Genomic DNA, 27,007 nt, shown 5'->3' with positions numbered 1-27,007 from the left:
AGACTATAAGAGTATTAGTAGTATTATTATTAGTATTAGTATTAGTATTATGGTTGCTTTTTCCCTTTTTCTTTTACCCTTTGTGTTTTTCTTTTCTTGTAGTACCTTAGTACAGGTCAACCCAATTCCCGAGGAGATCCAGTACGTATCCTGGGCACCTGTTGGTCACAAACTGGTTAGTGAAACACTTGTAGCCAAACCCATACCATAAAAGTTAAGTGGCAAAATTCCCATTGATTTTATTTAAAGGCTCAGGATTGCACCCAAGGGCCTTTGCATATTGGCAGTAAGGTTTTAAATATTTCAAATCCACATGTTTCTTTAAAAATAAATTAATTAAAAAGAGTGCACATATCTATATTCTGTACATTAGTTACTTTTCTGAGAATGTTGTACGTTCTCTGCTGGATCTTGTCCTTGACAGCAGATTTTACAGATTAAGAGCATTTTCATGATTTTTACTTCCGTTATATAGCATTCTTTTCCATTTCAGGTTTTGAAGAATTAAGGTTTTTGGGGGGAGGGGAAAGAAAAGGACAAGGTGGGAGGGGGAGGTTAAGCCAGGGGAGAAGGAAACGACATGGTCATTGGTCAGTAACCATTGCAGGCCACACTAGCTTCATTCAGATATGCCTAAATTATACTGAAGTCAACAATGTTCATAAGTGTGATAGTAGTTTTCATATTGTCACCATGTAGCCTAGACTATCAATTAGTTAAGCAGATGGCAGATTTGCATTTGAGCTGCATTCAGTTCCCTTGAATCATAACAGCTTAAGAAGAGCCTGCTGGATCAGGCCAGAGGCCCGTTTTGTCCAGTATCCTGTTCATAGTGGCCAACCAGGTGTGCCTTTGAAAAGCCTCAAAGCAGGACAATAACACTCTCTCCAGTTGTGAGTCCCAGCAACTGGAATTTGTAAGCATACAGTCTCTGACATTGTCCAGTAGCCACTGGCATCCTTATCCTCCGTGAAATTATCTAATCTTTATGAAAATGATTCAGGCACCTCCTTCTCTGAAAATGGAACTAATGGTGCTCATTAAACTGTTCAGCGGGGGAGAGTGTGGTTTGACCCTAAATGGCAGCTTATAAATATTTTTAATAAATCATTAGGTGGTGGGTGGAAAAAACCAATCAGTGTGTCTACAAATGTGTCAAATGAAAGGGAAAAGAAGTCATTCGGTTGATATAAAGTGAAGCTAGCGTGGTGATTTTAAAAAAAATGTTTTTGTTTAATGGCAGGCTTATGTTTGGCATAACAACATTTATGTGAAAACAGCACCAGATGCCCTCGCTGTGCAGATCACTAAAAATGGAGAAGAAAACAAAATTTTTAATGGAATACCAGACTGGGTTTATGAAGGTAATTGCCATATTACAACCTAAATACAGAATTTATAAGAGGCAGTGACTGTATTCAGATGCAACCACGGTTGTGTATAATGAGAATAAGCTGCTGTGACCCTCAACCTTGTGTTCTCCCCACTCATCCTCACACAAGTGGAGAGATCAGAAGCTTTTGTTTTTAAATTTGTGGCGACTCATAGCATGCAATAAAATAATCCCAGTCATGCTTGGGTTTGCTCATTCAGCGAAAGAGCAAACTATGGTTTGCCTCAGATTAGAAACGGAAACTTCTAATCTGCTTGCACTTGTCTGTACTGCTTATCAGGAGGGGAATGGGGTGATTCAGCAGTGAGATCAGGACTGCACAGGTGCACCAAGAGAGCCGTGAATTTGCTACCCACTTCACCTTGCCCCCACTTCTCCGAATAAGTGGCAGTTCTGCTGCTGCTGCTGAACAGGAAGGGAGAGAAGGAAGGACACTGTTGTGATCCTCCACACCATTGTTTGAAGTGTTACTTGAAATGATTCTTGCATGATTTACTGACATCCAGCGGTTCCGATGCATTCACCACATTTCATGTACACAGGGATTCCTCACTCACTACTGCCAGTAGTGATTTGGCACTCATGATTAGTCCCTTGAAGAAGCACCTTTAATTTACTAGCCCTTGTGATGCACCTTGTGTTTGTATTACTTACACACACACACACACACACAGAGAGAGAGAGAGAGAGAGAGAGAGAGAGAGAGAGCGCAGGGGTGGGGAGATAAAACAGTGCAGCATCCATGTAAACAATTTTGCAAGCATTATCTTTGTTCCTATCCATCCTTTGGAGATATAAAATACTCAGTGAAAATCTGTTGTGCCCCCCACTTTTTTGGTATTGGCAAATTCTGTTCCAAACGAATGCTGAGTTTAATTGCAAAGCACGTTCCTAAACATTTTGGGCAATCTTCACTCAGGCCTAAACTACAGATGTGGCAGTGGCTCTGTTTTTAAATACCTGTTAATTCTGTTCCATGATGCCTTTTTTGTTTTGCTGGCTTCTGAGATAAATATGACTGAGAAAGAAAAGTGTTGGTGGTAGAGGGGCTGCGGAGAAGTCACAGGTGGAAAAGAGAGTTGAACACCATTTCTCCTGCACATCCCTTTAACTTTTTTAATAGAGCCATATATGTGATCCGATCTAATCCCAGGGGTCTTGCATTTTTACTCTGCTGTTCATCTGAAAAGACTCCCAAGGCAAATTGCACGTGATCAATGCACAGAAAATGGTCCCTTTTTGCAGGATTACAATCTAAAAGACATAAAAGGGAAGGAGAAGAAAAAAGCAAACTCGGGCACTACTTCTTAAAGGTTAAATATGATATATTGATAATGTCTGGTATTTCCCTTACATTTTAAAAATGTTTGGCTTGTAACTGGCACTAGAACTGTTTTCTTCTCATTTGATTGTGCCTTATTAGGAAGGATGCATGTGGAAATGTTATAGACTAGGAAAGAAACAATTGTCTTTGGTAAGCTGTTTGGATTTTCAGTGTCAGAATACATGATGATTTTGAGTGCTAGCATTTACGTTAATTATTGAAGCCAGATTTTTATAACACATTTATTTCTATAAAAAGGCATTTCTGAGGCTTTGGTTATTGTGTTGGTCGCAAGACAGGGCAAGGCATCTGAATGTTAGCAGCTACAGTTCCATCTGAAATTATATACAAATTAATAAGAACAATGTTTCAGAGGCAGAAGCCAACTCAGCTACTATTGCTTCAAAAGAACACATTTGCATCTCTTTCAGAGGAAATGTTTGGCACCCATTCTGCTCTGTGGTGGTCTCCAAATGGCAGCTTTTTAGCATATGCAGAGATTAACGATACTGGAGTTCCTGTTATTGAGTATTCATTTTATTCAGAAGATACACTGCAATATCCAAAGACCATTAAAATCCCGTATCCTAAGGTCTGTGTTATTTATTAAACATAGTTGTTGAGCATTTTGATTAAGAGAATACTCACATTTAATCAGTTGCTGCTAACGAAAATATTGTCTGTCTCTCCTCAACAGCTTGCTGTGATTACTGCGACTTAAGTCAATAGCATCTGGCAGCATTGAAGTATTTTATTATCACTAGGGAAACAGGAAATAAGTGCAATTTAAGACTTTGGAATTTAAGTTTCTGAAACGGCTTGTCTTGGGGCGGAGTAGGAATGTGATAAGAGCAGATCTTCATTGGCTGTTAGGTCTGTTACCTTCAGAAAATGCATTTAGAAAAGAGGGAGAGAGCTTCCTTTCTCCTCCTCAGGATTCTGGGGCACTCATCTTTTGCATTTAAAATAACTGGGGATATTGGAGACCTCTGTATTAACATGAAACTGGGCTTAGATCATCATATTGTCCTATTTACTACTCGGGATTGCATGCCTGAATGTGTTTGGCAATAGGTAGCTGGAGGCTCTTTTCTTTTTCAGCAAAATTGACTGTTATAGGGCATAAGCTATATGTTAGTTTGAATTGCATGTGTGGTTCCAATGATAATAGCATCCCCACAAGCCCCACAAAGCTGTTATTTCTCTCAAGAGAAAAAACTCAGAAAAAATAAATGAATAAATAAAAATGTCTGGGGTGATATTGCCATGCCTCTTTTTTGGAATGGAACAAAGCTTTAATGTTTTCTGAGATCAGAAAGAGATAAGAGAGACACATTCACCTGTAGTAACCTCAGAATTCTGTAAATCCTTAACTTACCTGGCATATTTCTGAATACCATGCTATTCTGAATTCTAACATTTAAATGTTCAGCTGAAGAATAATTATTTTTAAGCTTACTGTGCTTTAATAAACAAGCATTGCTGTTATGTACAGATGTCATCATGATATAAAATGTATTAATTCTTTCAGGCAGGTGCGAAGAATCCAACCATAAGGCTATTTGTTGTGAATACCCAGTCTCTTCCGCAGATCAGTTCCGATGAAATTGTTGCGCCGAGTAGCATATCATCTGGGTGAGTCCAAATAATGTAACAAGCCTTGCGTTTGAAACTGCTATAACAGTTTCCTTTTGTTGAGCAACAGTATATAATAAAGCAGAACAGAGCACTGATTAAAAACAGCAACGTAAATATAGTAAAAACTATTTCTGGCAGAAGTTTGATATGTAAAAGTTGTCTTTGCAACATTTTTATAGTTCCATGTTATTTGTTAATATTATAGCAAGCCATTATTCTGTCGCAAGAGGTTTCCTATAAATAGTGATTTGCTATTGCTATAAGTGGAATTTCAGCTTATCTATTTCAACAAGCTGGAGCATATCTGCACACAATTTTTTAATGGCTCTGTTTCGTGAAACACTTAAGCTGGCATTTAAATGTGCAAGAAGGAAAGTATAACCCTTTTTAGCACCCTCTTTTGAATTGTGAGAATGTCAACAATCCTTGTTCAATGTTTTTAAACGTTCAGCCTAAGACTAGGAGATACTGTTTTAAGAGTTGCAGCCCAATGTCAAGGGTCCATTGGCAATTAGAATTTCATTGCTGCTTCACCAGGAGGGGCGGGGAAGCAGGGATAACATAGTCAGAGCTTTATCAGAAGTCCAGATGATATGTAGCCAGTACTGCAATTGTGATAGTGCTTTAATGCTCAGATAAATACAAATGGTAGCTATGAGTTTTTAGAATTCAAGCTTGTGTACGTATATCAATAGATGCCTAGCACCATCTTATTTTTTCTAGGGATCACTACCTGAGTGTTGTAACATGGGTGACCAATGAGAGACTCTGTCTGCAGTGGCTCAAAAGAATTCAAAATTTTTCAGTTCTTGGAATCTGTGACTACACAAGTGGAGCATGGCAATGTCCACAGGTATGAAAGGGTAGGTTGGGGGTCAACTTTCTGAAAGAAGCCACTGGGAAAAGAAAATCCTGTAACTATTTACATTAGAGTAAGGGAGGGGCAAGAAGGGTATTGCTTGATAGGCACCTGTTATAATGGTGGATCTCTTTTTTCTCTTCCCCTTTCAGGACAAACAGCGTCACTTCGAGAGTAAAACTGGCTGGGTTGGCAGAGTAAGTACTATATTTCTGGGAGCCAAACTGCATGCTACACTGCAGCCATGTGCAACGATATCTCCAAGGGTCCTTTTCCATTGCAAAGCATAGTTAAGAAGGTGCTTTTTGCAATGAGGAAAAGGGAAAAGGGAAAAGGGAAACTTTCCCCAGCTTTTTTGTCCCCTGGTGGAGTCTCAAGGCCCATATTTATACCTTAAACATGGGTCCATAACACTAGTGGAGCTAATAGCAAATGAGAACATAGATGTTCCAGATGGAAGGACAACTTTGTCTTCTGCTACTTCATGTCATGCAGTTTAATAATCAATTACATACTACATCTATAGGAAGACTGGTCCATTCCACCTCCGCCCCCCATTCCAAGTTTCTTCAAGATTTTCATTTTTAAAAAATCCTTCCTAAAGGTTTATCATTTGCATTGGTCTACAAAGACTTGAGGGACGCGGGTGACACTGTGGGTTTGAATCCCCACGACGGGGTGAGCTCCCATTGCTCGGTCTCTGCTCCTGCCAACCTAGCAGTTCCAAAGCACGTCAAAGTGCAAGTAGATAAATAGGTACCACTCCGGCAGGAAGGTTAATGGTGTTTCTGTGCGCTGCTCTGGTTTGCCAGAAGCAGCTTAGTCATGTTGGACACATGACCCAGAAGCTGTACACCGGCTCCCTCAGCCAATAAAGCGAGATGAGCGCCGCAACCCCAGAGTCTGTCACAACTGGACCTAATGGTCAGGGGTCCCTTTACCTTTACCTTTACAAGGACTGGAAGGTGCAGCTTAGAAGTAGGAAAGAGGTGGCCCTCCAGATGCTGCCAGACTCCCAACCCTATACATATCTCCTCAAATGTATTTCCAGTAGATTTAATGAGACTTACTCCCAGATAACCACAGAGCCTAGGACTTGCTGATCAGAAGGTCGGAGGTTCGAATCCCCGTCATGGGGTGAGCTCCCATTGCTCGGTCCCTGCTCCTGCTAACCTAGCAGTTCAAAAGCACGTCAAAGTGCAAGTGGATAAATAGGTACCGCTCCGGTGGGAAGGTAAACGGCGTTTCCGTGCACTGCTCTGGTTTGCCAGAAGCGGCTTAGTCATGCTGGCCACATGACCCGGAAGCTGTACGCCGGCTCCCTTAGCCAATAAAGCGAGATGAGCGCCGCAACCTCAGAGTCGGTCACGACTGGACCTAATGGTCAGGGGTCTCTTTGCCTTTACTTACTCCCAGATAAGTGTAAATGGGATTGCATCACTTTTCCTAACAGTGGAAAACGGAATAATAACCCTTCAGGTGTGCAGTTAGACAAGACCATTGGGAGACACCCATTCAAAATAATTGAGACAACAACACTTTAAATGATACTGCCACTATTTTTCTATCGTGAGGCCACATTTATGGCCTTATGTGCCCAACTTCTCTTTTTTTTGGGGGGGAGGGAGGGAATTGAGGCTGATAAGAGTACAAAATGCATGTGATATTTCAAGCTTTCCCATGCATGTTTACAATTTTTAAATTCCTCTCGTCCCCTCCCCCCTGGCAAAAAAAAGAGCTTTCAAGAAGCAAAGTGAGGAAGGAGACAGCAGGGATAAGAAAAAATCTGCCCTACAAAGATGGGAGATAATCCCACCTGCTGTCAAACTTGATCAGGGAGACCTTACAGCTAACACATTTTGCTTCTACATCGTAAAGTATCAGTAAGTAAAGTGATGAGCAGACTGCATATGTGGCGAACAGTTATGCAAAAGGAAGGTGGAAAAAAACGAGCGTGAGTGCAATATAAACTAGAAAGGAGGGAGGATAATTGATCCCCCCCCCATTGTTGGATAATGTCCTTCTGCACTCCAACTGACAGAATTTCATCAGCAAAGCACAGGTACATTTCACTATGATATTTCAAAGGTTGCTTTCATGTCACAGGGGTGGGCAACTGTTTCTAGCTGGCAGAGCCACCAACCCTTGCAAGCCATTTCAAAATCAGTGCACACTGGTAAAGGCAGAGCACTCTGCAGTCACCAGCGATCAGCTGACCAGTGGCACTTGCCAAGTTGCAACAGGGCTTTGCAGGTGCAGCCTATTGGCTAATTAGCAAGCCTTGCTTTCATTCATTCATTTAAAAATCCTTCAGTTATATGGATTCTCCAACAATGGCTTTGCATAATACCTTTGAATGTACAGCTATGTATAACAACAAGATTTATTACAGGAATGTTGTGGAGGCTGCTTAGAAATAATGGGAAACCTTGGACAGCTACGCCAATGAATATTTTCCTTAGAGCAAATAAGGGGAACTTCCAGATGTTGCTGGACTTGATCGGCTCCAGCTGGTAAAGTCAATATTTGGGGATGATGGAAGCTGTCATATGACAGGATCTGATTGGCTGCAGGTTCTGCATCCCTGCCTTAGAGCAATGGATCCAGGTTGCCATGTTATTGAATGCCACTTGCTGCTGTATGGATCTGCTTTTGGAACCTAGAAAGGCAGCTGCCAACATTCTTTGGAACGTACATAACTTGCTTCTTAGGAGGACTATACTGAATGGTGGTGCTGCATTCTGTTTGTTCAAGTCAGGGCACTTGATTTTCACTGATCCCGCCTACCTTGTGGACTTCTCTTTACTATATCCTGCTCTGGAGCACCAACTTGTTCCTCAGCAGCAATTTTTCAGAGGGGAGGGGAGGATGCTGGCTTAAGCAGCTTACTAGCAGAGATCAGTGATAACTTGTGAAATATACTCAGAGTCGCAAAGTGATTTCATGCTCTTTATTCAGCTCATAGTGGTGAGGAGGAATGAATGAATGTCCCCTCAAAGCATCTGCTTTATATACATTAATTACACAATGGGCTGCACATGATTGGCTAATTCCGGAATTCTACTGTAAGCCAATCAGGTTGTGGATTCACTTCTATCTGGAGCATGATTGGGTGGTTCCTGCCAACCAATCATACTGCTGCATTGTTCTAGGACCAATCAGACTGCTGCCATTTGGATCCTATTGTTCTAGGACCAATCAGACTGCTGCAGTTTGGATCCTATTCAACTCAGTACATAACAACTTGGTTCCCTGACTTGCAAGAATTAAAGTTGTTCCTACTGAGGTAAAGACACACTGGATGCAACCTGGAGTGATTTTGGATAATAAAATACGCTGGCAAAGGGGAAGTTGTGTTTGCATTGATTTATGAATAGGGTCTTTTTGCTTTCATATTGAAAACAAGATGTTTCGCCATAAAAAAGATCTAGTCATTTTACTGAACTAGCAACGAAACTTGCTGATGTTACTACTTTTAATATTTCATCCATTTGCATTCCTTTTTGTCACAGCACACTATAGACTGATATTTTGTCAATTTTAGCAGTGTGGGGGGGCATAAATATTAGGTGCCAATTGTGTAATACAGTTAAATAAGCTCTCTGGTAGATGGGAGTGCACTGTAAAGAAGTAATCACTTGTTTACCAGAACTAAAGCAATTATCTCTAGTAGTTTTTGATAAATGATTCCTTATTAAATAATTTGTGCACACATGAACAATGCTATAGCCAGCAGACACTTTGGGAGCATTGAAATAAATAGAAGTCATAAACAGAAGTATAATTTGCCTGTTCAACTCAATGCAAGACAGTACTATTTATTTGCAATTACTCCCCTGCCAGGACAGCCTCCTTCATCTAGAACACAGCATTTCAATAAGATGATAAATCTAATTGCATAGGGCTCATTATGAAATATCTAGGGATAATATTGCTGCCAAAATAGGTCTTGTTTGAGAGGGTGAAGCCAGATTATAAATCATAACTCACTTAAAATTTTATCCATGATATATAAATCCGTTTTTGTTCTGTTGACTCTTTACGACATTAGCTATATTATCCCCCTTGAAGAATAAAAACAGATTCTTCCATCATGAACTGCAAAAACATTGCAGCGTTTGCATTTTCCAGAAATCCTTGATCACTAGTCAATGAAGAAGAATAATAATAATTAATAATACTTTTATTATTTATACCCCACCCATCTGGCTAGATTTTCCCAGCCACTCTGGGAGGCTCCCAACACAACACTAAAAACAGAATAAAACTTCAAACATTAAAAACTTTCCTAAACAGGGCTGCCTTTGGGTGTATTCTGAACATCGGATAGTTGTCTATTTCCTTGATATCTGATGGGAGGGCATTGCACAGGCAGGCGCCACTACCAAGAAGGCCCTCTGCCTGATTCCCTGTAACCTCACTTCTTGCAGTGAGGGAACCAACAGAAGGCCCTCGGAGCTGGACCTCAGTTGAACGATGGGGGTGGAGACGCTCCTTCAGGTATACTGGGCCGAGGCTGTTTAGGGCTTTAAAGGTCAGCACCAACACTTAATTGTGTTCAGAAACGTAGTGGGAACCAATGTAGGTCTTTAATGAAGCTGAATATTTAAAGGATTCCCAAAGCTTATATTATTTAATTTATTTATTTCTCCTTTTCTTAAAAAAAGAAAAGTGTCCCAAAGCAACTTACAAAATGATATAAACATTAAAGCCATTTTTCAAAAAAAAAAACAACCTTCTTTATCTACTGTAAACTTTTTGTTGTTGGTTTTCCCAGTTTCAACCTTCTGAGCCTTACTTTGCACATGACGGTGATAGCTACTACAAAATCATCAGCAACGCAGATGGCTATAAGCATATCCACCACATTGGTATCAATAGCACAGGGGTAAGTAACAGATACATAAATAAATCATTGTGGATTTAGGTTCTTGTATCATGTAATTCCATTTTTATCTACCCTTTTTATATGTTAGGAAATGAAGCCCATTACATCTGGAAATTGGGAAGTAATCAGCATAGCTGCTTTAACGAATAACTTCATGTGAGTATTCATCAAACTTAGTTTTAAGTTTAGTGGAGAAAGGGAGGGTAATGTTTAAAAAAGCCTATTATGGTTTCTTAGTATCTGCTGTAGAGATGTCTCTTATTTAGAAGCAGAAATTGCCTCTGCATTTATTTATCTGCAACATTTGCATGCAGCCCTATAACAACATTGGCGGTTTCCAATAAAGAAGAAGATAACTACAAATACAAATAGCACATGAAATTATAAAGCTAAAAGCAAAAATGGAACAAAACCCCATGGTACCCCTGAAGTTTACACAAAGATTTAAAAACAGGCCTACATCAGTTATTTTAAAAGGCCTGCATGGAAAGAAAAGTCTTAACCGTTTACTCCTCTGAGTTTAAAACTTCAAATATCAAAACAGTGGTTTTGTCTTGCAAAGTTAGTGAGAAAAGATGAAAAGTTCCTATGAGGAAGGGGTACCAAGTAGTATAAGGATTTTGTGCAAGAATCCCTTTTCTAGCTTCTACCATCCTTTTTTTAAAAAAACTTTTTTAAATTCAAAATTAAAACAAAACATATTATCCAGAAACATATCATCCTTATTCCCCCCCCCCATTTTTGCTCCCTCCCACACAAAACCCACCCACCCCCACCCCCCGGCTTCACTCAGTTCCAGTCTTTGATTTCTCTAAGAATGCTGTTTTCTGCATGTTACACAGTTGTATAGATCCTCAAACTATTTAGCTGATCATCATCAATAAAAAGTTTGTGAAAGTTTATTCAAAGCCAGCCAAGAAGTCCAGTTCGCTTTGTTGCATCTTCAAATACTTTGTAAAGGGTTCCCATTCATCTTTAAAGTCACAGTTATCCTTGTCCCATAGCTTATATGTCAATTTTGCCAGTTTTGTATAGTCCATCAATTTAGCCTGTACCATCCAAACTAATTCTGCATGCCCCAAGTCTTCCCATTTAGATTAGCAGGAGTCATCTTGGAAACCAACTCAGGTGCCTAGCAGATTATGTCTGTCAGATAGGCTGAGCGTGGATGTCCCTTGATTTTTTTGTGTCATTTCTAAGCCCTCCAGCCAGATGTAGCTAAAGTGAGGGACATGTTAGATTGACTGCAATTGAATGAAGCGCATTGATTTCAGTGAGGTTTATGTACCATGAACCTTTATTGAATTTGGAACTTTTGTGTTGAATCAAGTTCATCTAAGCTTAGTATTAGGCTGGAACGTGGATCACTGAATGTTACAAAGACCCAATGCTTAACATAGCATTTCTCTCTCTTTTGGAAGTGCCCTGACAGACTGGCTGACAGACTCCTTTCTCCATCCACTATTCTTCCTATGCAAAATTGTCCGCCCACCCCAGCTTCCTTTTTTATTTTTTAATTTTTTTAGCATTCACTATCGTTCAACTAGAAAGCTAGAAATAATACAACAGACAAAGCCAATGAAGTGCAGTACTTTTAAAATTCCTAATGTGTTTCACTGATCAGCTTCTGGAGGAATTTGTTCAATACTATTCAGACGTGCATAAAAAAGATAAGTCGAGTTGGACAAATTCCCCTGATGGAGATCAGTGAGTGCTGGAAATTACTTAAGTAAGTCGTGCAGTTTTGTTTTTGTTTTGTCTGCTGCATTCTTTATGGGATCTGGTGCAGTCCTTTCTTTTTTCCAGGTTAGCATTACCTTAGCAATGATAAAAACAAACTTTGCCAATGCAAGTTAGTCTTACACCATTGCTATGGTAAGGTATTATATGTAGGTTGATTTTATAGCTGTCTTTTGTATCTTGTGCATTTGAATAATTTCATATTTTGTGTGTCACCTCAGGCAATTTTTAAAATTGGAATGGTGATTTCACAATTTATTGATCAATCAGTGGGTAACTTGTTTGCTTGTTTCACAGATATTTTATCAGTAATGAATTTGAAAATACGCCAGGAGGAAGACATCTGTATAAGTAAGATTCCGCTTTGCCACATTTTTATTGTAACCCAATATGATATTTTTTCTTTTAAGACAATATCATATTTTTAGTTTTTAAAAGTTATTTTTAGCATTAAACCAAGATAGCTTGTTTTGTCTTGATATTTTTGAAGCTGTGATAATGATCTGAGAATGTTTTGAAGTTTACTCCATCTGCTCTACAGAACATGATAAGTTAAAGAGCTTGGGATATACACAGAAGGCTGTTAACGACTGAGGCCTGGTAATGCTCAGAATGTGGTATTTTATGATCCTTTGTTCTGGTCAGTCAGTGGGTTTGATCTAGAAATACCCCAAAAGTCGAAGATTTCATGCAACGTATACTTGATGCAACCATGGATCTTCAGACTCTGTGCAATATTTTGTGTGAAGCTTTGTTGCACTAATGGAAAGCTTCTGCTGGATTTCAGTTCCCTTTTCTCATGGAACAATCTGACAGTACATCAGAAAAAAAGCCCACCCCATCACCTGTGCAAAGAGGCCTTCCACTCACGGAAGAGCACCTCTGAACACAACCCTATATTTCTGATTGCCAAATAGGGTTCGTCTTTGGAATGCGTTCTATTATAAATGTAACAGCATATGGTGTCAAGATTTGATGGACTTTGCATAATGGGAAATTGCATGGCTGTTTTTGCTTCGTTTTGCTGGGTGTGTAGGATCTGAGTGATGAGGTTTAACACGACACAGTCATAGGTTAGCTAGCTAAATATGTGCTGTAATGAACTGCTAGCAGGTGGGCGCATGGCTATCTTAGAAATCCACATTTTCCATGTAGTAATGGAGCGATCTTCAATGGGAAGAAGGTTGCTGTAGCTCTCAAATGATTCATCAAAGGAATAAAAAGTATGTTTACTGTGATGCAGATGGTACAACATGGAGGAACTTGGAACACCATGGAGACAGAAAGTTCTTCATGCAGCTGAAAATAATTTACCAAAACTTTGAAAGAAAAGCATGCAAAAAGAGAGAAGCATGCAAAAACCCGAAATTATTCAATGTGAAGGAAGCCAGCTAGCTTGCAGAGACTCACTCTTTGGCACCAGGAGGCAGTCTCCTTGTTTTCTTCTGGATATACACAGAAGGCTGTTAACGACCGAGGCCTGGTGATTCTTCTGGAGGAGGCAGCTCCTTACTGTAGGACCAAAGGCTGGGAACCAATCCTGGGAGATCCCCTGTCCACCATGGGTGTGAACCTTTCCTGCCCTGGATGTTGGACTTCCGGAAATAAATTCTTGCTATTTTATGTATCCTTGTGGAGGTGCTGGCCTGGGCTTTCTGTGTTTGGCATAGGTCTTCCTGTGCTTTGCTGTCTCCTGATTGATAAGCAAGGAGAAGGACAATCTGCTGGCAAGGGAGGAGGCAATTTGCATCTCAATCAAGGCACGGGGCAGAAAGGCTTAACCTCCTCAGCACATTTCAGCACTGCATGTGTGTGTTTGCTGTACCCCCCCCAAAAAAAAAATCAGTAGGTATTGGAAGGGGCATAAAAATTTGCTTTAGGGAACCAGATCCATCCCATGGAGATTAGCCACTCCTGTTAGAATGGAACAGTTGTGCTACAGTAGTTAATTCTTACTTTAATATCCAGTTTAAAACAGGACAGAATAGAAAGTGTTGCCAGTTGCGCAACCTTTTAAAATGAAATAGATTTAATCCAAGCCAATTTGGATGGAGTTCTTCATAATTGCGATTTAATGAAACTAACTTCAGGTTAATCTGTTTTTATCTTTTTTGCAGAATAGCATTAAATGATTATAAAAAAACATGCATTAGCTGTTATCTAAACAAAGAAAGATGTCAGTATCATTCAACATCCTTCAGCACAAATGCAAGATACTATACCCTGAATTGCTATGGTGAGTACAGCCTGCCCCATCTGATATAAGTGTGATATAAATGGGAATTGTAGTCTCAAAACATCTGGAGGGCCGAGTTTGAGGAAGCCTGATTTATATTAATCATAAGAAGAAAAAGCAAATTGGTTGTTCTTTAGCCTTAATAGAAGGAAGAAAAACATTCAGCTAGGCATATAGCAACAAAAAAAAGGACAGAGCTCTTGCACCTGTTTGACAGTAGAACAGACTTCCACGAGAAGTCATAGAATCACAGAATTGTAGAGTTGGAAGGGGTCAAAGGGGTCATCTAGTCCAACCCCCTCCAGTGCAGGAATCTTTTGCCCAATGTGGGGCTTGGATCCACAACCCTGAGATGAAGAGTCTCATGCTCTACCTACTGATCTGTCTGTGGGCTTGCCTTCCTTGGAGGTTTTCAAGCAGAAGTCGGATGGCCATCTGTCATGTATGATCTAGTTGAGATTCTTGCATTGCAGGGAGATGGGACTAGATTACCCTCAGGGTCCCTTCCAATGCAATGATTCTATGGTTCTATGAATAATTGTGTAGGAGCCTTATCATTATTTTTTTGCATCTGGTTACCCTAGCTCAGTTTTGTTATACTGATAAAATTGTCATGAATTTATTTAACTAGCTGTACAGTGTTACCCCCAACACACACCTCCACACATATTCTCAAAGCAAATGCTGCATATTTCCCAGGATTCAACCTACAACACATTTCGCTGGCTAATGTGTGCACCTTGGACATCATTTCTAAAAAAGTGCTGAGCGATGAGAAGAGCTACCCAGTGAAGTGTTGTTTCTTCTCCTGCTGCCTAGAATGAAAAAAAAAGATCGAGATACAAATTTTGGCTGAAGGGAAATTGTTGTCTTGAAACTTCAGGCAGCAACTCCTGGAAAAAGTATTGAGGCAAAGTTTCCCTCATGTTCCCTATCTTTCCCCCCAGACTAGGCCCCTGCCTAAACAAAGGGTTTGACTTAAGTTGTGTGCAACTCTCAATTAATGCCTTGATTTAAAAGAATGGAAAATAACTTGAATTTTTAACACTGTTCATAACAGGTCCTGGTGTGCCATTTTTCACCTTGCTCAACAGCAGTACAGATGCAGGTACTTTTCTGTTTTGTTTTAGACATCTGCAAATGCATAGAAATCTGTGGATGTTTACCATCTGCTGGTAGAATGAGTTGGGCTGTAATCCTATGCATACTTCTCTGGGGTTAATCAAACATAATGGTCTTGCTTTTGAGTACAGAAGCGGCAAACAAAGTCAGTGGGACCAGTAACATCGAATTGGAGGCAATCACTGCAGTTGATTAGATATAACAATACAGCAGTAGTGCATAAGAACATGTGCAATGCAGAGCCTGCTTGCATGGTGGGGTAGAGCTGCAATGCTAGCTTCCTGGCCGTGGTGCCATAGCTGCTTACCCCAAATGGAACAGGGGGAGAGATGAGGCAATGTTGAGGCTGAGGCTCTGCAAGCCCACAAGCCCAGTGGCAGAGCCAGCCTGATTCTCCTGCCTGTGTGGCTGCATGCTCCTTGCCTCTCCCTCTCACCACCCTGGTAGGCAGTGGCAACACCACTGCCAAGAAGCCGGCATTGTAGCTCCACCCCACTGGGCAAGCTGCTTCTATTGACATGGACTCATATTACAACATATGGGGAGCAGGCTCACATGGTAGTGGGGGAAACAAAACTACTAACAGGGAACCTTTGCAGGGATGGGTGTTGCAGGATGGGTGGGACCAGAGGCAAAAGTGGGTGGAGCAATGGACGTGACATGCATTCAGCCACACATAAATCAGATGTTTCTTCTCTCTCACAGATCTTTCCATTCTGCATTCAGGCAGGAAATAGTCATCATAGCAGCAAAACACACTAGAGGCCAGGCAAAAGCACTTGGAGGACCTGAAGTCCTACAGCACCAGTGAAGTCTGTGGCCTGGGGAGGAGGCATGGCGTAGGGAGAATCCCAGGGGCTGCATAGAGAGCTCCATAGGGGTACATATGGCACCAAGATCTGAGGTTCTCTAGCCCGTGATTTAATCCAATGCATATTGGTTTGGAAGTTTGTTGGGATTTTTTTCTCAAGGAACTCTCGTTAGGCCTGCATTCTTAGAGGTGTAAATCTAGTGATATAATATGATTTGGGGTGGGGTCACAGGAGGAAGTGCCCAACTTGGCAGCTTTCCTTTTTGATGGCCTATTGGTGGCATAACCAAAAGCCAAGGGTTGGGAAAGGAAACTGGCAGAGTGATAAACCCCTTTTTAGTGTAGCTCATGTGAGGAACTCCTATGCATTTGGGTGCTGGAATGGACTGACGAAATAATATATATCACATACTGGCACAGAGACTAAATCTCTGATAGCAGTTAACAAAGTAGACAGGGAGAAGTGACTGTGGGGAAAATCCCTTTATGTGTGAACTGACCAGCTGGGATGGTTGCCAGTTAGACTCCTATTTGTGAGTCTGATCCTTAGATCTTGAATGCTCTAGGAATGGGATCATATTGGTAGGAAGGAGTTCAGATTGTTCTTTCTGTTGCTATTTCCTCTGCCCCTGGTTCCGCAGACACACCTTATTGTACTGCTCTCCAGGTTGTAGAACTTTGGATTTAAAAAAGTATTATTTGTCTTTATGTAAACTCATCTCCCATATTCATCTGTTTCGTGTGTAGTTATTAAGTACCTGGAAAACAACACTGAATTTGATAATATGCAGAAGAATGTCCAGATGCCCTCTAAAATACTAAAGAACATCACATTGCATGGAGAAAGTAAGTTACCAGTTGTAACCAGTTGTGGGGGTTTTCTGTGTTCTTTTACTTCTTCAGTTTTATCATGAAATAGATGTGCATTCAGAATTTTGGAGGTCCTGATTTTGCAATCAGTCACTTTTGCATTTAATGCTCAGTGCTGTTTTCTGAAGAGACGGTGAAGCTGCATTTCCTCATTTGATGTGGAGCTAGGGTGGGAGTTTGAATTTAAAGCCAAATCTGTCAAATTTGTACTTTCTGAAGCAATATGAGAACCAAAACAGCCTTCCTTTGAAATTTGCACTTATCTGAATTTTGTGGTGAAGTCCTTCAACATTTACAAAAGTGCATATATTACGGTTGCATAAAAATGAATACGTTTGTGAAAACAACATAAAGACGTACATTATATTAACAACATTTGCTTGCAAAAATGTGTACGTTACTCAAAATTGCATACAAAAATGTGTTGGTTAGGAAAAATTCACAGTAAAATGTATGCTCAACTTTACCTTATCCTTCTTTATCTTACTGCTACCACCTCTCCAGGGTAGAAGCTAATGGGTAAGATAAATTTCTTTGGTTTCCTACACAGGTCCAGACATTTCAGCTCAGCATGTTTTCAGTTACAGTAACTTTCCAGTAGAAAGATAGCCAAGGATCCTATTTAGAGAAAAAAACGTTGCTCTCTCCTAGATTTCAGACCACATAAAATTACTACAAAGGAGCATTTCTATGTTTCTGAACAAATTAATTGTTCTGCATTGCAAATGACTATTTTTATTCCCATTGCTTAAAAAAGGGGGGAGGTGACTGTTTCATCTGTCTTTATAACTGCTCCAACTATCCCACACACTCTAAAAATGCAGAGTTCAATTACATCTTGGCTATATAAAACAAAAAACTCTTATATCTTGAGTATATTTCCCCATACCCCCACCTCCACTGAAATCTCTTTAAAAAGTATTGTTTTTAATTTATACCAGAATTTATATCCTGCTATCACCTCCAGAAGGAGTCACACAGTGATGCTAACAAAACATAAAACAATGTTAAAAATAAAAACAACAGTAATCCCATCGTTTTAAGTAATTACCTCAAACAACCCAGGAATAAAAGCATTTTTAAAAAGGAGGGACCTTGAAGGGCAAAGCTGACAACAAATAAATTTATCAGCAGCCCAGTGCTGAATGGAAGTTTTTAGGTTGTTTTTGATGGCAATCCTACATCTACCAAGCCAAGCACATGACATTTGTCCAATCAAGGTGTATTTTGGTCACGTCTGAGCATACTAGGAATTTGTAAATGGCTTTGGCCTAGTATACCCGAAGGAGCATCTCTACCCCCATTGTTCAGCCCGGACACTGAGGTCCAGCTCTGAGGGCCTTCTGGTGGTTCCCTCATTGCTAGAAGCGAGGTTACAGGGAACCAGAGAGAGGGCCTTCTCGGTAGTGGCGCCCGCCCTGTGGAACGACCTCCCATGAGATGTCAAGGACATAAACAAACTATCTGACTTTTAGAAGACATCTGAAGGCAGCCCTGTTTAGGGAAGCTTTTAATGTTAGAAATTTTATTCTGTTTTTAATGTTCTGTTGAAAGCCACCCAGAGTGGCTGGGGAATCCCAGCCAGATGGGCAGAGTATAATTAATATATTATTATTATTATTATTATTATTATTATTATTATTATTATTACAATGCTTTTCAAGTTGTTATATCACCTAAGCATAACTTGAAGCTTGTCTTCATGCTACATGCCCAGTCATAATTTTCCAGGGTGGGGATGGGTTTGTCTTGTGACAAAAACTTTCTCCATACAAACAGTCTCTTAGTCTGCACATGATCCCTTTCTGCAACACCCATGCATAGTATCAATTCAGTAGCTTGCACAACTGCCCTCCCCAAAATTGAATTCAGTAAATTTACTTCTGAGTAGACCTGGGTAGGACTGCAGCTTTAATATTCTTTTTGGGGGGTTTTAAAATCAGGTTATTGTTTTTGGTTTGATTTAATATGTTGTGGTCTTGTTTGTGAATCGCCATGAGACCTCCGGGTATAGGGCGGTGTATAAATTTAATAAATAATAATAATGCTGTTTAAAATATCTGTTAAATCAAATGGCACCCACTTCAAATGTTCTATTGAACATGTCCTGGGCTGTGATAGGTTTGCTTTTCCAATACAGTAAAACTCCAACCTTTTTCATAAGAAGGAAGAGTCATGCCAAAGATATCTACGCCTGTGGAAATTATGCTACTTTTTCATTTTGGAAAATTTCAGACTTTCTATGGTCTGAGGAAAGATGCTAATGATTGCATAATTGTGTTGTGTAGATGTCCCATAAAAATGTAGGTGAATGAATTATCCTTGATAACTTATTCTATATTGAAGACATTTCCATGCATGGAAATGGCTCTAATGATGAGGTTGCAGAATCTGTGGGCAGTATTACTTTTATGTAGAGTTGACCCACTGAAATACTTCTTGGAAGTATAAAAATATGAGAAGGCTAGATTTTTCTCATATTGTCCCAATAGCCTTGTCAGGATTTTTAGGCATAGGGCTTTCACATAACTTTTGATGGATATCCCTGTTTTAAAATGAAATACAAGTGAAGAACAGTGCTGTAGTAGTTTAGAACACTATGATTCCCCTCTAACAGAAGAAATGTTAGGGCATTGTCACACAAAATTGGAAACTCACTGCCAAATTAATAGTTTGCTCACTCTGTAGTATTTAAGTACAAGTATGCTTTGCCCAAATGCTTATATCTAAGTATGTAGGCTTTTGCTTCAAGCCAGAATTGGAACTCACTCTAAACAAGACTCCACTCTTTTATATGAGTGTATCTTTCAGTTATTAGTTACTTGCCTCAGTGAAATGTTTTCATTCCTGTTTTCAGCATTCTGGTATCAGATGATCTTACCTTCTCACTTTGATTCGTCTTCATCAAAGAAATATCCTCTGCTTATTGATGTGTAAGTTGAAGTGCTTGACCATATTATACTTTATTACTTGTCCAACTGGGTTCTGTATGAAGGTGAAACGAAACAGCAAATGTAATTGTCCTTATGATCATCAGCTTGACTTGATATGGTTCAGGGAGGTGAGGAGCCATTTAGTCAGGCCAGTGGAGTTGTTCTTGCTGCTGCCACTGGCTAATAAAAAGGTAAAGGACCCCTGACCATTAGGTCCAGTCGTGACCAACTCTGGGGTTGCGGCGCTCATCTCACTTTATTGGCCGAGGGAGCGGGCGTACAGCTTCCAGGTCATGTGGCCAGCATGACCAAGCCACTTCTGGCGAACCAGAGCAGTGCACGGAAACGCCGTTTACCTTCCTGCCGGAGTGGTACCTATTTATCTACTTGCACTTTGACATGCTTTCGAACTGCTAGGTTGGCAGGAGCAGGGACCGAGCAATGGGAGCTCACCCCGTCGCGGGGATTCAAACTGCCGACCTTATGATCGGCAAGTCCTAGGCTCTGTGGTTTAACCCACAGTGCCAGTAGATGACTATTTAGGGAGAAGAGGAGCTAAATGGTTTACTAGCGACCCTTTCAAAGACTATCATATAAACATAAATGCCAATTTTGGCTTTTTAAATAACAACTACCCACCAAATTTTCATGTGGTCAAAGTGTCTTATTTCATGGTATCGATGACCTTTGAAGCCTCATTGGATCCTTGCTACTAATATACTGCTACTCAAGGACAGCCAGATCAGCAGCAAGGAAGGCCTCTCAGTCGTCCCAAACTTAGGTGTATGGATGAAAAGAAACCAAGAGGGAATCCTTGGTTGATTTGAGAGTTCGCATTATTGCTTTATAAGCTTTTCATTTGTGCTGCTGCTACGCTGTTTCTTTCATCAAGATTGGGGAAATGCAGAAGAAAATATTTTCTAAATAATCCGAAACAAAAGCAAAAACGGGTTTTCCACTTCAGACAACAAAAAAGAAATTCATCATGACTGCGAATGTTAAGTTGTGAGCTAAATCTTGTCTATCCTGATCTATGGTGGTAATATTTCTCTTGAAAACCACATGCTCTACAGCAAGGGAAGAAATCTTGATCTACGTGCACTCAAATGTCTTTGTAATCAAATACCTAGTTGTTGCTGACGCAGGAAGAACTGTTATATGCCTTCCATCAGGCTATTGAGGCTCCTTCAGAGCTTCCACATCTTGGGGAAATGGTGGCTATCTTGCTTCCTGGATTTTAAATCTATTGGCAGAAGATGTTCTTTCCCCCCCTCCTTACCATGCAATCAATCAATCAATAAATAAATATGTGTCTAAATACTGTTGAACATGATCAGAACAAAATATTTGGTTGAGTTCCAAGCAATGAACTCCAGCCTTCCTACTCTTGGGAGAAGATTCCAACTCTCCCTGGTGTCTGTGTGACTGTCAGGCTTACAGATATTAGCGTCACATTATTCTTCATGGGGGTAAAACCTCAGCGCCTAGGACTTGCCGATCACATGGTCAGTGGTTCGAATCCCCGCGGCGGGGTGCGCTCCTGTCGTTCGGTCCCAGCGCCTGCCAACCTAGCAGTTCGAAAGCACCCCTGGGTGCAAGTAGATAAATAGGGACCGCTTACCAGCGGGAAGGTAAACGGCGTTCCGTGTGCTGTGCTGGCTCGCCAGATGCAGCTTGTCACGCTGGGCACGTGACCCGGAAGTGTCTGCGGACAGCGCTAGCTCCCGGCCTATAGAGTGAGATGAGCGCACAACCCTAGAGTCTGGCAAGACTGGCTCGTACGGGCAGGAGTACCTTTACCTTTACCTTTATTCTTCATGGAAAAAATTAAGGCAATGCAAACATTTGTAATGTGAATGAGCATTTTATCCAGTGTAGGTTTTGCATTATAAACCCCATAGCTGCCTCTATGAGGCAAAAAAGAAAGAAAGATGCAAGGACTGTGTGAGCTTGCTGCTGTTTTTGCTAAGCTTGCCTTTTTGTCAGCAATATATAGTGCCTGCCAATAACAAAGAACAATGAGAAGTAGCCTCAGGTAAGTTCTTAAATGTGACATTCCTAGAAGGTGTTGATTTTCCATTGCACTCACTGCTACCATTAGGAAACAAAGTACACAGGAGGTGCTCATTAGCTTTGAGGACAAGAAGTCAGGATTGTGCTGAAAACAGCTGGTTTGTTATTTCTCTTGAGAAGTAGACCTGAGCTTATTAAAATCAATTGAAACATTCTTATTGACATCAAGATATGATCTCTAGGTCAAGCCACTGTGTGCAGTGGAAAAAACTCTTAACTAGAAAACAATTGCCAACTGATAGTTACTTTAAAAAAAGAATATGTGGACCAGGAAATTGTATTGTATGTTGCACAATTGGTTAAAAAAAAGTCTCCCATACTTACCCTGAAGCTGCAAAGGCAGTCAGAAATATAACAAAGGCACATTCACTGGATCTTGAACATATGTTCTTGGTTGCTTTCTTTCTCCACACATCTCTGCACATATTAATGTATTTGCATTAATTACCCTGCCTCTTCCAATTGTGGATTACAAAAAAATTGCTTTTCATAGTACAATGAAAGCAGAAATACCATATTTGCTGAGAATTGACTGAGGGAATATACATTAGTTGTAACTGGGTTTTCTATGATTCTATTGATTTGCATTTTTTAAAGCTTAATGGTGTTACATAATTATCACTGGAATTAATTATTTGCCTACTTAAAATTTCAATGTACAGTAATGAGGAAGGCCTTTTGCTTTTTAAAAAGTGGTTCTTGTTAAGTAATCTGAAGTCTGTTTTATAGTTTTTTAGGACAAATTGTGGAAAGAATAACGTGGCGGTGATTTTTAGATGGCTGGCATGTTTTAATTGCAGAAACTTTGGAAAGGTGCATAAAAGCAGATCTAGAACTAGTTAGTACTACTTCAGTACAAGCAAGAATAGTTCTTCCATCTTCTTCTTCGGCGATCACTCGTAGCCAAGTAAGATTGTCTTCCATGACCATGGTTTTAACAGTGAGTCCATAAGCGACTGTGGAGGCCAGTTCTGGATCCACATGTCCCTCCACAGTGGGGACATAGGTTTCTTGGTGGGAGTTGAACACAGACAAACCAAGTAGTTCTTGAAATCTTAAATTCCAGTTGTATTTTCCTGTTTGTTTAGAAATTTAGTAATGCTGAAACAAATATAAAGCAGCTTGTGAACGCTTACCTGTGACTCTTTTTACAGGTATGCAGGACCCTGTAGTCAGAAGGCAGATTATGCGTACCGGATTAATTGGGCAACATACCTTGCAAGCACAGAGGAGATTATTGTGGCTAGTTTTGATGGCAGGGGAAGTGGCTATCGAGGAGACAAAATCATGCATGCAATATATCGAAGACTTGGAACCTATGAAGTTGAAGATCAGATTGACGCAGCCCGGTAAGCACACCTCAACCCTTTCCTTTTAATGCTGCATGTTTAAGTAATCTTGTTGTGGGAAAGTGACTTTTGTATTTACTTATTATGCTATGCTTTGTTAGTGTTTGTTTGAAATGCATTCCTGTTTCTTAGCTGTAAGCCACTTTGAGCAAGATTTTGTTTATGGGAAAGTGGCATAAAAATAAAAGTAATGAATGAAAGAGTGCAAATGTTTTGTCAGAAAAGCACTGTTTAATGTTTGGATAAGATATAAGGATTTGCTTGAAAATAAAACCCCAAGGTGGCTGTCACCAATGGAAGCGAAGGCTCAGAAAAAGCTCAATATGGAGGCCAAATGGCCGAAATATTGGGAAATTTTGGAACAAGAGGGAGACAGATTAAAACTGCAGAGTTTTGAAAAATTAAAAAATAAGAGTGCGAGATTGGCTTCACTATTATCAGATAATGGAGGCATATAATTTGGATTAAAAAATTGGCTTCCAGATGGAAAAATCAAAATTGGAAACAGAACTGTTAGACTCCAAAATTAAGAATTTGTCAAGAATGTATAACTTGCTGTTGAAATGGAATACTCAGGATGAAACGGTGAAATCTGTTATGATTAAATGGGCACAAGATGTTGGACATATCATTATGATGGCTGACTGGGAACAGCTATGGACCACAGGTATGAAGTTTACGGCATGTAATGCCTTAAGAGAGAATATAATGAAAATGATATACAGGTGGTACATGACACCAGGCAAGCTTGCGAAAATTTATCATTTGCCCGATAATAAATGTTGGAAATGTAAAGAGACTGAAGGTACATTCTTTCACCTTTGGTGGACATGCCCAAGGATTAAGGCTTTCTGGGAGATGATCTATAACGAAATGAAAAAGGTATTTAAATATACCTTTCTGAAGAAACCAGAGGCCTTTCTCCTGGGCATGGTCGGCCAATTGGTGCCAAAGAAGGATAGAACTTTCTTTATGTATGCTACAACAGCAGCAAGAATACTTATTGCAAAGCATTGGAAGACACAAGATCTACCCACCCTGGAAGAATGGCAGATGAAGGTGATGGACTACATGGTACTGGCGGAAATGACTGGCAGAATCCGAGACCAGGGAAAAGAGTCGGTGGAGGAAGATTGGAAGAAATTCAAACACTATTTACACAAACATTGCAAGATTAATGAATGTTAGAATGATGTTGGAATGAATTTATGTGATTTTAGCAGAAATGTTACAAAGATTTAGGAAAAATAGACTGTTAATTGGTGAAAGGAGGGAAAGTAAAATTATATTAATTTCAAGATAAATTTACAGGACAAAAATTTGAAAAGAGGGAAAGGATTTGCTGAAATGGATAATTGACTTAGAATACAAAAAGGGAGGTGTGAGGAGGTCAGGGAAATAAGTTAATGAAAGATCAGTAATGGGAAGATTGGCTGTATTTTTTATTGATTTTTCTTTTTTGTTTAATGGATTTCAATTCTCTGTTCTTTTTTTCTTTTTCTCTTTTTTCTTTTTTGTATTTTATCTTTTCTTGTTTAAAATGAGGTTTTTCTTGATTTTTCTTGTATTTCTAAAAACTTTAATAAATATCTTATAAAAAAAAAGAGTGCAAATGTTAGCAAACAAGTAATACAGAAAATAAACTTGGGCAGTAAAGGATTTGTTCCATAGACATACGTACCAAAACTTAAAATTTATTATGTTTGTAATTTATCTGTGAAGAAGGGGCAGTTAGGCTAAAAACTGCTAGAGAGCAACTGAGGGGCAGAATAAGTAGTGCTTTCTCTTGAGTCTCTGTGTACCTCATTTATTTATTTTCTGTCTTTTTCTTAGGGCATTTGCTAAATTAAGCTATGTTGATGAGAGCAGAATAGCTATTTGGGGCTGGGTAAGTATTAAAGTTAAACCTCTTTGTAATCACCAATTTAAATAATTAAAGAGATCCTAATGTAATTACGAAAAACATTTACATTTACTGGACCACACTTATCTTGAGAAATAGAAAGTTATTTATGGATGTTTTGAGGCAGCTATGTCCTAATAAGCATTAGCCTGGTGGCAAGTGTCCATTATTCCAACCGTCATTACTTCGAACTTTCATTGAATATATTTATATGCCACTTTTCATGAAATGTTACAAAGTGGTATACAAAAGGTGATATAAAATACGTAATCACAAGCAGCTAATAAAAGAACTGTACTATTAGAAAAGTCAACTCATAAGGACACTGGCAATATTGGGGGGGGGGATATAATACTCCACCCCATCACCATTTTTATCCCATTCCTCCTCCAGAGGGAGCCTAGAGTAATCATAAACAAACATCAGCCATAAATATAACAAATGACAATTCCGCTAAAAATATTGGGTACCAAATGCCAGGAAAAATAAGAATAAGAATGTTGTCAGATTTGTTTAGAAGATGTTAATGGAGAAGACAACCTCACTTTCACTAGGGATTATGTGTGTGTGTGTGTGTGTGTGTGTGTGTAAAATCAGCGTATAAGAATAGCAACAATGGACTCTTGATGTGTTTTAAGCAATAGGATTTATTTTCTCCTAGTCATATGGCGGTTATGTGACCTCCATGGTGCTCGGCTCTGGGAGTGGTGTGTTCAAGTGTGGAATAGCTGTTGCTCCCGTGTCACGATGGCAGTTTTACGGTATGTTCTGTTTCGAAATAAAATGGATAATTCCTCTACAAAGCGTTGCAAAAATCATACTTGCAGCTGCTATATATTATTAATAGGTATATTATCTTATTAAATTTGTATACTGCCCTTCATCCGAAGATTTTCACAACAGAAAAATTAAAAGTGCCATGAACTCGTGTGAGGGATTAACACAGTGTCTCTGGATCATAATTTCCATTAAAAAAGAATAAAAAAGCAACTTGGAAGTGGAAGAGGAAAATAATCTGCTTAACCTTTAAAAGGCACAAAATCACTTAATATTTGAAATTTTACTATAATGCAAATGTCTGCATTTGCATTCCTCAAAAGTGCCATGTGTTCCAAAGTGTTGCAGGATCATTTCTGAATGTCATAAAATTCATTGGCACTGCTACTGACTTCCTTCTACTTACAGTGAGCTCTAAAAAGAGGGGTCATTATATTTAATCCTTGTCTGCTAGGAAATTTGTCACTGCTGATTTAATATGCTATTAGGGGCTGTTGTTTTTTAATTAAAAAAAATTATCTACCAAAGCAGAGTTGGGAAACTTAATGCCCTGTTGTACCTATGTCTTTAACTCTAGTGTTCAAATTATGGGATAGCCGAAGGGGTTCCATTTCCTTAGCTTTGGGTTTTTTGCTTCTTTTTAGAAATCTAAGGAAGAAGATTTGGCTAAATACGTTGGGAGATGGGGCTTGTGAGGTTTTTTAAGTGTTCCCTACCTTTCCCCTTAGGGACGTGGGTGGTGCTGTGGGTTAAACCACAGAGCCTAGGACTTGCTGATCAGAAGGTTGGCGGTTTGAATCCCCACCACGGAATGAGCTCCCGTTGCTTAGTCCCTGCTCCTGCCAACCTAGCTGTTTGAAAGCACGTCAAAGTGCAAGTAGATAAATAGGTACTGCTTTGGCAGGAAGGTAAACAGCGTTTCCGTGCGCTGCTCTGGTTCGCCAGAAGCGGCTTCCCGGAAGCTGTACGCCGGCTCCCTTGGCCAGTAAAGCGAGATGAGCGCTGCAACCCCAGAGTCGGTCACGACTGGACCTAATGGTCAGGGGTCCCTTTACCTTTACCTTTAAGGATAGGGCAGAGTGGTGGCAACA

The 27,007-nt window shown here is 39.8% G+C and overlaps 1 protein-coding gene across 1 annotated transcript in view; it reads left to right on the top strand.

The window, feature by feature from the left end:
- The window catches only part of DPP4 (dipeptidyl peptidase 4), a 52,920-nt gene that overhangs the window by 12,736 nt on the left and 13,177 nt on the right, over positions 1 to 27,007 (top strand). Inside the window, exons 7-22 of the mRNA XM_053408206.1 lie at positions 103 to 175; positions 1,244 to 1,364; positions 3,149 to 3,309; positions 4,249 to 4,352; positions 5,079 to 5,208; positions 5,367 to 5,411; positions 9,992 to 10,102; positions 10,191 to 10,258; positions 12,140 to 12,193; positions 13,960 to 14,078; positions 15,139 to 15,186; positions 16,759 to 16,857; positions 19,739 to 19,814; positions 23,042 to 23,236; positions 25,070 to 25,124; positions 25,801 to 25,900. Of these exons, the coding sequence (XP_053264181.1) occupies positions 103 to 175; positions 1,244 to 1,364; positions 3,149 to 3,309; positions 4,249 to 4,352; positions 5,079 to 5,208; positions 5,367 to 5,411; positions 9,992 to 10,102; positions 10,191 to 10,258; positions 12,140 to 12,193; positions 13,960 to 14,078; positions 15,139 to 15,186; positions 16,759 to 16,857; positions 19,739 to 19,814; positions 23,042 to 23,236; positions 25,070 to 25,124; positions 25,801 to 25,900 (1,559 nt within the window). The remainder of the gene's footprint in view (positions 1 to 102; positions 176 to 1,243; positions 1,365 to 3,148; positions 3,310 to 4,248; positions 4,353 to 5,078; positions 5,209 to 5,366; positions 5,412 to 9,991; positions 10,103 to 10,190; positions 10,259 to 12,139; positions 12,194 to 13,959; positions 14,079 to 15,138; positions 15,187 to 16,758; positions 16,858 to 19,738; positions 19,815 to 23,041; positions 23,237 to 25,069; positions 25,125 to 25,800; positions 25,901 to 27,007) is intronic.

This window comes from Podarcis raffonei, chromosome 1, assembly GCF_027172205.1.
Source record: "Podarcis raffonei isolate rPodRaf1 chromosome 1, rPodRaf1.pri, whole genome shotgun sequence".
Lineage (NCBI taxonomy): Eukaryota > Metazoa > Chordata > Lepidosauria > Squamata > Lacertidae > Podarcis > Podarcis raffonei.
The sequence above is the reverse complement of the archived record's forward strand: the minus strand, read 5'-3'. Positions and strand labels throughout refer to the sequence as shown.